Source organism: Gavialis gangeticus, unplaced genomic scaffold (assembly GCF_001723915.1).
Source record: "Gavialis gangeticus isolate Ggan-Ray unplaced genomic scaffold, GavGan_comp1, whole genome shotgun sequence".
In the NCBI taxonomy this organism is placed as follows: Eukaryota; Metazoa; Chordata; order Crocodylia; family Gavialidae; genus Gavialis; species Gavialis gangeticus.
The window spans coordinates 8,268,929-8,279,098 of NW_017729012.1; the positions used below are offsets into that span (position 1 = coordinate 8,268,929).

General features: G+C 44.6%; 2 protein-coding genes across 5 annotated transcripts in view; one reads left to right on the plus strand and one right to left on the minus strand.

The window, feature by feature from the left end:
- TRIM37 (tripartite motif containing 37) overlaps positions 1–3,154 on the plus strand; it is a 51,899-nt gene extending 48,745 nt beyond the window's left edge. The window contains exons 23-25 of one of the 3 annotated variants that reach the window (XR_002096292.1): positions 711–942; positions 1,980–2,064; positions 2,585–3,154. Coding sequence is in view for 2 of the 3 variants with exons in the window: in XM_019511146.1 (XP_019366691.1) it covers positions 711–942; positions 1,980–2,007 (260 nt within the window). In the remaining variant the exon portion in view is untranslated. Of the gene's footprint in view, positions 1–710; positions 943–1,979; positions 2,068–2,584 lie in introns of those variants that run through there. The other 2 variants (XM_019511147.1, XM_019511146.1) reach the window with 2 other exon arrangements.
- A 2,005-nt stretch (positions 3,155–5,159) lies between these two features.
- PPM1E (protein phosphatase, Mg2+/Mn2+ dependent 1E) overlaps positions 5,160–10,170 on the minus strand; it is a 108,451-nt gene continuing 103,440 nt past the window's right edge. Inside the window, exon 8 of one of the 2 annotated variants that reach the window (XM_019511148.1) lies at positions 5,160–10,120. In XM_019511148.1, the coding sequence (XP_019366693.1) occupies positions 9,363–10,120 (758 nt within the window). In that variant the 3' untranslated portion in view covers positions 5,160–9,362. Of the gene's footprint in view, positions 10,167–10,170 lie in introns of both variants that reach the window. The other variant, XM_019511149.1, reaches the window with a different exon arrangement.

Here is a 10,170-nt window from a genome sequence, read left to right on the forward strand (position 1 = left end):
AAAATGTATTTCCTTAAGCAGTTAGAATGCTACTCAAGTGCTAATGAAATGACATTAACTTTTACATTGGTTTCAAGCTGACTCAAGCAGCTGAATTGAGAGCTACGTGCCAGATGATGGAAGTGTAGCTTTGCCAGGTTTTAGGGCCTGGCCAACTTGGACAAAGCAGTTGGAAGACCACCTGAAATCGGTGATTTCTCAGCACTCGTTTGAGCTGCAGCTGTGATAAAATCTTAAGGGTAAATGAGTGTGGGTACAAGGTGAGGTCACACGAAGTACCCCATTAGTTAGGTCTTGTGCTAGCCACTGGGGTATAGATGCACTGCAAGTCTGGATCGTTACCAGCAGTCTGGTAAAGCCCTGGGAAAGGTGGGCTGGTAGCTACCTGAAGACAGCAATGAAGCTGGGAGGAAATGCAGATGACTGAGTTTGCACTTGGAACACAACAGACTCATATAGGGCTGCTCCTTTGAATCGGGCTTCTGAATAGCCAAACCAAGCTGGAAATGGTCCGCAGGTGGCTTCTGCTGCTCATCCTTTTTGGGTAGATGCACTGAGCTCCAAATGTGCCCACTGCTCCTCTTCCTTGTTCTGTGGCCAAGTCCTGGCACTGGCTGTTGGTGCATCTTGGGAGTGGCAGGAAGCTGAGGAGCTTGGTGACGGGATTCTTGCTGCAGCTGTTACTGAGCGTTATCCTTTGCTCCTTGCAGCTGGGCTGTGCCAGAAGCATGTCCTCCACCTCCTGCCGGGCATGAGCAGTGACAGTGACATTGAATGTGACACTGAAAATGAAGAGCCGGAGGATGCTGCGTCGGCCTCAGATGGGTTTAACCATGCCTTTGCCGTCCAGTCCTCGAGCGAAGGTAGAACCCACGGTGACAACATGCAGTCAGAGGGCAGATGTCCAAGGGCCAGCCCTAACCTGGCTTGTGTTTTATGTGGGTAAACGTCATCTCCCAGGCCAAGAGACTGGCAGTGCTGTGCAGGTGTTAGACCGCAAGGAGCATTTGGCAACATTACTGGCTTGAGCTTGAGGTCTTGTTTAGCCTGCCTTTTATTACAAGACGGGGACAGAATTTTACCTCGTTCTGGGCTGAAATGACACTTGAGTCCTTTCGCACTGCACTTCATCTAAGCAAGGGGGGATAGGTCATTTTGTTCATGGCAGCCTAGCAGACATCATTCATCTAACTTCTGCAAGGCAGAACCTCATGCCCAGCTTGGAAGGCCACAGAGCAGTTACAGTGTCATTCACCTCTGGGTGGTTAGCATGTCCTGAGAACAGGCCTCAGTGTCCCTGCAGAGCTGCAGTGTTGAATGGCGAGTTTGGGAAGTGTTTGGGGGCTCTGTGGTGTCAGATTCGCACCCCCCACCCCGGCTTTCCAAAGCAGTGGCTTTCCAGGTTATCTCCTCCACAAACCTAGCTGGCTTTTGAGCAGAACAGTGGACTTGGGTGCAGCTGTCTGCCTCATTTCCACTAGAGGAAATGGGCAATAAGTCATGAGAACTGAAATAAGATACCTGGTAATGAGGGTGCCTCCTAAATGACACTAATCTGCTTAGGAGCACTTCAGCTTGGTTTTAAAAGGAGTAAAAGTCTCTGCCACTCTTGTTCTGTGAAAACATTAGAAACTTCTCATGGGGCTACTTGGAAGTTGTTCAGCTGATTGCTGAGTCTGAGGAGGTTGGGTAGTGGTCTGGCATCAGTGTCAAACCTGGGATTCCTTTCTTGGAACTAGCTCAGTGGCTGATTCTCAATTAGGCTGCAGAACTCCACAGCAAACATTGAATCCGGAAGTGACAGAGGAGTCCAAACACTGTCGCTGGAGAGCAGCCCTGTGCAGAGCAAGGGTTTTATCTGCTGTTAAGAATGAAATCTCAGTCTCCTCAAAACTTGCAGATCATGGAACTAAATACTTCAGTTAAATTAGACTAGTTTGGGGTGCCAGGCTAAAGGATCATCTGTAACTGTCTTTCAGTCCTAGAGCTGGGTTCCATGTTTCCTGAAGGTGATCAGACGGGTCCTGAAGATCTCGGTTTTGCCGCTGGTGAGGACAATACCAGGTAATTGAACGCTGCTCTGGTGGCGGGTCTGCTTGATCCCAGTCATCTTGAAAAATCAGGGCTGCTTAATATTCTCAGCTCTCTGGCTTGAGCTTCCTGTTCCTAGATCCCCAGATGAGACACAGGGCAGTGTGCGTTCCCATCAGACTGGGAGATTTGTGGAAGGGGAGGATAGAGGGGAACATAGTGCACAGAATAATTAATACCCTGCCACTTGCAGCTATTTCTCAGAGCAGATTTGTTTGTGGGTGGAAGTTGGTGAGATCCTGGCCCGTGTCCGTGATTTTTCTTTTTACGTAGACTTTTAAGACCAGTTTGTACTCTCGTCCCTCCCTCCTTCCCTACCCACGCCTGACTGGTCTTCAGTTATCAGAGGTTTCATATCTGTTCTTTCCGTGGGAGGGTCTAGATTTCAGTGCCTTAAATCCTTCACACCCTTCCTGCCTAGTCCATAAGCCATAATTGCTCTAATACAGGCCTTGTTTAATGAAATAATTGTGTATGATTCTCTTTGGGCCAGGTAGAGGATTGGGTTGGTGACTGCAGAAGACTGTCTTGAAGAGCTGGGTTCACACTAACCTGCTTATGCCCCTGAGAAGAGGTACTCTTGCCACTGGAGCTTACTTATGCCATCAGGATTGTTCATGGTAGAATAAGCTGACTTCATTACATTCTGTAGTTCTTCCTCACCGCCTTGAAACCTCTGCATAGGTCCCCCTGCCCTGTGAAAAGCCTCTTATAGCAAAAAGACTGCGTTCCTCTTGGTTCAAACATATTCTCTGAACAAGTGTTCAAAAGGTGCTGGAGCCCTGCGAGCATGCTTGTCTAGTGACTCTGAGGCGGGTGCAGTGGAGGAGGTGTAGGAATAGCTGTGCCAGTAGAAATGCAGGGGACCCTACAGATATGTTTTAACTTAATGTTAAAGAGGAGCAGCCTCTCCAACCGTTAGTTACCCTCCTCTTCTGTCTCCACCTTGGACCAACTTAGAACATGTTGCCAAACCTTATTTTTTTTTTTTTGCCACTGTGCATTGCGTTTGAGCTGCTAAACAGTTTGTGAAGCTACAACGAAAGCTGAATAACTGGCTGTTGAAAAAGCAAAGGTAACTGTAAATGTTCGTAGAGTGTTCCTGTCTCATCTTGCTGTATGTACTGGAGTTTTTTGTATGTAAGTGCTGTGTGATTCATAGTTTAGTTTGAAACTTTGCACTTTGTTAATAAAATGAACATTAAAATACAGCGTGAAATTGTTTGATGCCCATCTATACACAGGTACAATTGCAGGTGCTTACGCATTTAAAAAAGAAAAAGCAAGACTCTCTTTATCCTCTTGTGCTGCACGCCTGCGTCTGCGAATTATTCAGCTGAAGTTGGGGTTGTTTTTCTCCTCTTTTTGGTTGCATCATTAATAGAATTGAACATTGGCAGCTGAAGTCCCGTGTAGGAGCTAACGGTCCATCTGGGCTTTTCAAACATGCACTGTGTTGGCTGTTCGATGTGGAGTGTTTGAGGTGGAGCTGGGGCAGAACCTACCCACAGTGAAAGCAGTTGCCTGACAGCTGTTCTCAATCCCTCTGGCACTGGACCTCTGCCCTCTTGTTTCTTTTCAGCGTCTATCTTCCTCCACTATCGCAGAACTTTCTTTAAAGAATTAGCCATAGCATGTGCACTCTGATCCCTGTCATAAGCACGGGAACAATGATAATGGTGTGTTGGATGGAGGCAGGAGGGGTATGAACTGATATTGTTGTTCAGTATCCTGAGCTTTCCCATTCTGTTGAACTCAGGCCGGGGGTTTGTGGGGGTGTTTCTGAATTGAGGCTGGTTGAAACCGCGTCCTCCTCAGCCAAGTTGGTTTTAAGTCATGTAAGGGTTAGGGGCATGATAGGTTGGCTGTAGAGGACTCGACTCATTCCAGTGTTATAAGCCCCTACCCTTGCCCCTGCGTTTGTCAAAACTGGGTGACACTTTTGCCTGTAGATTTTCTGCGTGTTTTAGCACAGGTTCTCTTGCTCCCGGGACTCTGCAACGACTGATCTGTTAGTGAACATCAAGGTGCTTTAGGGTTTGACATCCTGCCCTGCCTGATGGTTGAGTCGGGCCTTTGGAGCAGACATCCGACTAACAACAGGTTACTCACGAGGGTTTTTTCCTACAAAGAACTAAAACAATCCAGCCTCAGCTGGGAATCCAGCAGTTTCCTGTCCCCCACGATGGAGGAGTCTAAAGTCAGTGGCTTCCACTTCACAGTGGAACCGTTCAGTCTGTGGTTCAAAGCTTCTAGAAGTTTAATTTCAGAGACTGCGTCTTGGCTAAAGTGCTCAACTCTTGCAAAAAAAGTCTGTGGCCGTACCAAGGGCTGGCACTGGCTGTGACAGTAGCACTGAGTTGAGCCCCCACTGTCCCTCCCAAAGAAAGCTGTGAGCTGGCCTGTTACTCTACAGCTAGCCTGGTTCTAGCTTTGTCTTCCTTACCAAAGTGCAGACCAGCTGGTGTTTCCTGTGCCATTCTGAATGGAGACACGTGTATTCGCCGCACAAGGAAAACCTGTAATTAGTCTCTGTTGCCTTCCATTGAGGGGAGAGGTAAAGTCGGTTCACAGATCCCTTCACCCAGGGTCCCAAGAATAAATCTGTGGTGAAGACTGATGTCAAGCTGCTTTCTAAAATTCCCAAACTGTCTGCTTTCAAGGGAGTTTGAGTACAGGTGCCCGTAGCTTGCATGTGGAAGGCAGTTGAGTGCAGACCCTGTTTCCTGGCCATTTGGACTTGGGCAGGGCCTGAGAGGGCGGTGTTGCTTCCCTTCCTATGGAGTTGGCACTTTGAACACTTACACAAGGGGGAAATGGTGTAGCTATTGCACAAGCCAAACCCTGCAGTAGGAGCTGCAGCCGGAGTGTCACTTACGCAGTCTGTACCCAATTCTGCCTTTACTTACGATGCAGACAGGTCCCTATTTGTGCTTGAATCGCTGATCTCCTCTAGCTGCTTGAATTCCCTCAGCAGCAACCTTCAATAGTCTGCCACATAGGAGCTTAGCACAAGGAATGTGCTTGTTGTTCTGATTTTGTCTTGGAAGAAACAGACCACTGAGCAATGAGTTTTAAATGACTGTTTTATTAAGATACTGGTAAAATTTCAACATAATCCTTGTCTGTATAAACAGCTTGAATTAATAAATAAAATCTGTATGACTAATACATGGTTATAACTGAACTTGCATGTGAGCTGCAGAACACGGTTGCAAATGGAAAGGTCCCAACACTGTTAAACGGTTAGAGCTTAAACTGATCGACTTGGGAAAGAACATATCAGAAGTTTTGTGAACAAGAGGACATGCACATCGACAGGAGGGCCCGGTGTGAGAGCTGACAACACACCTGGCGCTCCAGAACCGGATCTGCCTATATACACGAGTTACTCTTGCGAGTAAAAGTGCTCAGGGTGAACTTCGCCCAGCTTGCCCTATTCTTGTTTTGACTGCGTCTAATTGGACAGTAGAGGAAGCTGTTAACAAAATGAGCAAAATGCAATTACAGTTATTGGACTAACATTGAATAGGTGGGATTTTTTTTTTCCTCTAATGCTTCACCATAATGCTGGCAGCTACAATGCTAGCGCCTTGTTAACAATGACTAGTAAAGGACGGAGCATCCAAGTCAGAGGTTGCATTTATGCTGGACTATTATTGCACATGATGCAAGGGAAGGAAGCTTTCTTCCTGTTGCAAAGAGTTTTGAGCCAAAGAAAGATTGCCCTAAATTATAGGCATGACCAAAGCTGGAGTATCCCCTTGACTGGCTTTGTCTATGAGAATAGTTTCAAATGAAGAAATTGTGCCAAATCAGCCACTAATTTAGATCAATCTTTCTCGTTTCTACAGCCGAACGGTGCCAGGGGAGGGAGTGCTTAGTGGTAGAAGAGTGGACTTGGACTACGGTCCTGTCTGTAAACACTGAACTTGCGCCTCATGCGTATCTGCCCACAGGACAGTGCGTTTCTCACTGATACGCACAGTTCCCAAAACTGAGTGGAGTTTCTATGACAATGTACCACTATAAATGTGGTATAAGTTAAAATCTGCTTCCACATTGTCCTCCAGTGTTACACTGCAGCCTAAAACTAAATACTGAATGATTTTAACTTGCAAGGACAATTGATGGCACTTCTAGGTAAAGAAAAGATATTTACATGCGTTTCCACCCACCTTTAGTGCAAATCAAAATGGGTTAAACAGCTCCCTGGTCTGGTGCTATACTGCTCTCTGCAACAGCAGACGTTCCTCAGAGTTGCACATTTAAAGAAAAAACGTATACACGGGAAACTATTAGAGTGGGGATTGAATGAATCCCATTAAACTCACAGTGACTAGTTTACAGGCGAGTCTGGAACAGCTTCAGACAGACGGCCTGAAGTCCGTTTCTCAAAACCAACACAACTCCCTAAACACTTTTTCACTACCTCCCTCCTATTTTTGCAGGACACGTTTAACACGTAAACTGAAACTGATGCAGATTGTGTTAACTCGAAAAAGGGATACTTCAGCTCTTTATTGGAAAGGTTTGTTATACAAATTTCACCACCACTGAGAGATGCACAATAAAAGTACAAAACACAAGTCACAGACTGAATCTCAGAATTAACAATTAATAAATACAGTTATAGATACTTTCGTAATTTAATATGGGGGGTTTTTTTACATTTGTCACCAGTTAGACAATCAAAAATACAAGGTACAGAACGCTTAGATACCATTAGAGGGGTACTTATTGCTTACGTTAGCAAGCAGCAAATAAGGGCACAGGATTTTGAACTGAAGAGAACTACTTCCTATCACCAGTGGCATTAAGAGAAAACACTGCATTTCACAAAGCACTGCTTTTTTGTCTAGTGTGTAGAATCAAGAGCAGCATATATCAGACCAATAACCACTACTTTTAATATGTATTAGAGAATTTTAAAGGACTTACCTTACAAATGGTTCCTATCTACTCTATAAATATGTATTTAGTGAGGAAATGAACACTTGCTATTTATACAACATTTTGTACCTGACCACACTGGAACTACAAAGGTAATTTTGTTTTCCTAGAGAGAAATGGTATGAGAAGCAGAACTATTGTTATGGATCCACACCTAAAGAGCTGCACCCTTACCAAGACAACTTACACTCAAGTCCAGTGCTATTCCTGCACGTTGGGAAGAAGGTCAATCATCCGTAACCTCTTGAATTCATATTCACTCAAAAAAATGGCACTTGCATCACCTTTCAGTAGAAGTACAGTTATCAAACAGAAGAGAGATTCCACGTGCCATCTATCTTTCTGTGAAAACATGAACAATGAGAAGGCACCAGAGAGATGCCCCAAAATTGCATACTTCACGGTTTTGTGGTTCTCAACTTTCCTTACTAAATCTGGTTTGAAACATAGAATACAGCTAAAGAGTGTTGATGACAACAGCTAAGGCTTCATAAAAGGACAAATGTAACAGCCAATAAATAGTCCCTTAATTATGGTTATGGTTAAAAAAAAAAAGCCTCAAAATGATTTAAAAAAATGTAGAAACCATTTTTCAACTGTTAACACAGCTTTTTGCTGTTTCATCAAATCACTTTAAGGAGCGGCTCAAAGAATAAGTGGAGATTGGTAGAATTCAGGTATTATGGTCTCCAATAATTTAGAGTCCTGTGACTTGAAAATTCAACTATTTTGCAAATTTAATCTAAACCTTAAGTCTGATTTTAAAGTGTTACTGGTAGGAGGGTGTAAGGTATTGGATGTTGCTGAAATGCAGAATGACATCTTATTTCTGCCCAATTATTTTTTCCTGTTGACTGGTACTGTAGCAAAGAATAGTGAAAAAAGGGATATTCCAATGTGCTGTCCAATACAGGTCACTGGAACAGTTTGATTTCAGTTAGGGTTTTTAATTTTTTTTTAATTAATACTCTGCTTATTAGGATAAAGGACAGAAAAGGTCAACCCACCTTCCTTGCCTTTCTACGTGAACTGAAGTTTGCTTGGAGCAGAGTTCTGGATTGTCAGTGCATTTTATGATCTCAGCAAAACAAAGAAATTGCCCTCATCTTTCTGCACCCACAGCCCTGCTACGCACCAGGGGTTACTCCAGCAGTCTCCTGCCCACGAGCTGTGAGGGATACCACACTTCAGCAGCAGTGCCACAATACGGCCACCGTCTTGCCCTCCCTAAAACTGACCAGCTTATTTTGAATCAACACCTTGCCACCTACAATCTGGGGCCTAAAACAGAATCCGGATCAAAGTGCTTATTGTCCCTAACAAGTGGTTCTGTGGTTTGATTGATTTATGCCAGCACTGTTCACGTGGACGTCATCTCCACAGCCTCGGTTTCTTTTAAACACCTGAGATGAAGTGATAGCGAAGAGAGGTTGGCTCAAAGCATTAACTGCAATCGTGTTGGATTAAAACCGGTTGACAACATAGTCTCCTAAACTGACAAAATAATAAAAATGCCACTAAAAGCACCAGGAGGTTGTGAAATCCCCAATACTGGACCTCAAGCCAGAGAAATCTTTTTTTGTTTGTTTTTTTTAAACTACAAAAACAGTTTTTCATATTCCACATTTTATGTTACATGAAAAAATAGCTAAATTAGGAGTATGTACCTCGGTCTGAGTCTAAGAACAGAGAGGAGATCTCACAGCAGGAGCTTAGTTCTCCATTCCTAAATTACCTGTTAAAACCCTGTATGGCTTTTAGTCTTTTACCTGCAAAATGGATGGGTTTTTTTCTATAGATTTCTCTTAACATTAGTCTGAGATAAAATGAAAGCAAAATAAGAAAAAAAACCCCACAACCTGGACTTCTATGGAAACCCCCCTCCCCCCAGTTACAAAATTTGGCAGTTCTAAAAGAGGATCTTTCTGAAAATATTGCTCCGCAGACAAATCTCAGGCAGGTTCAATGTTATATCCCTTTGCATTGTTTGTAAGTCTGTTTCCTAACTGTGTCTGTTCAGATAAGCCAACTAACCAGCCTCCAGTAATGAATGCGAGTATAGATACCTACATGGGCATGTGTCTGGGCAGCTGGGACTGCTTAGAGTGGCACCACCAGCAATTCTTATTGAGACGGAAACACTATTTCTTTTAATTCCTAGGTCTATGTACATATAAGCTGAGCTTTTGCAGGTTCTGTAATACACACAGCTCTGAAATGCCCACCTTTTGATTTCTGATGATGCTTTTTTTTTCTTTTTTTTAAATTCTGGGAATGTCTAATCTAGATATCTGAAGCGGGGGTAACAAGGAGGATTATTATATTTTACAGTGCAAGTGAAGGTATGAATGTGGTATACAGTTACTCTGTCTTAGCATGAACAGCATACTTTCACTGTAACTTCTATGACTATTCACCCTCCACCACAGAGAGCTTCTTACCAACATCCTAATGTTACTACCACTTCGGACAGGCAAGGACGGACCCAATCCTTCTGTATGGGAAGGCTCACAAGCAAAGGGAGATGCACGAAACTTTGGTCTGAGCCTGGTTTCTCGTCGCCGCTTGGCATTATAGACGTGGAAGCGAAAGAGAGCAGAACCTCGTCTGCCCAAGGCGTTGGGCTGCTCCTCTTCCATGCGGGAGAAGATGGGAAGGAAGCTCTCGGTGCTGTAACCGAGCTGCCCTGCGGAGCCCAAGCTCGGAGACGCAGTGCACCTCCTGGGATCGCTCTGTCCATGCGCTGACAAAGCAGCGTTCTCTGGCACTTCGGTCTTCACCGTTGAACCATTACCCAAATTCACGCTCTTTGGTATGCCGGGACTGAACACTTGAGCTGGTGGCAAACATTTGGCACTCTGAGGTTTGCTAGCTTCCATGGTTGTCAGGTCTAAGTAGCCTTGATCAAACAGGTTAATTTTGGACCCTATGCTCAAGCTAGTTCTATCAGTGAAGGAATCCACTCGTCCATCATACCCTAGATCTGCGGGTGCTGAGCACTGGTGCTGAGGCCAAGGCCGTTTGCAATCTCCGTGGTTTTCCTTGTCTTCTCCGCTGTCTTCTTGCCCTCCTTGAAATGAATTCTCTGTCCAGTCTGATTCCTCACTAGCATTTACTGCTGCCTAC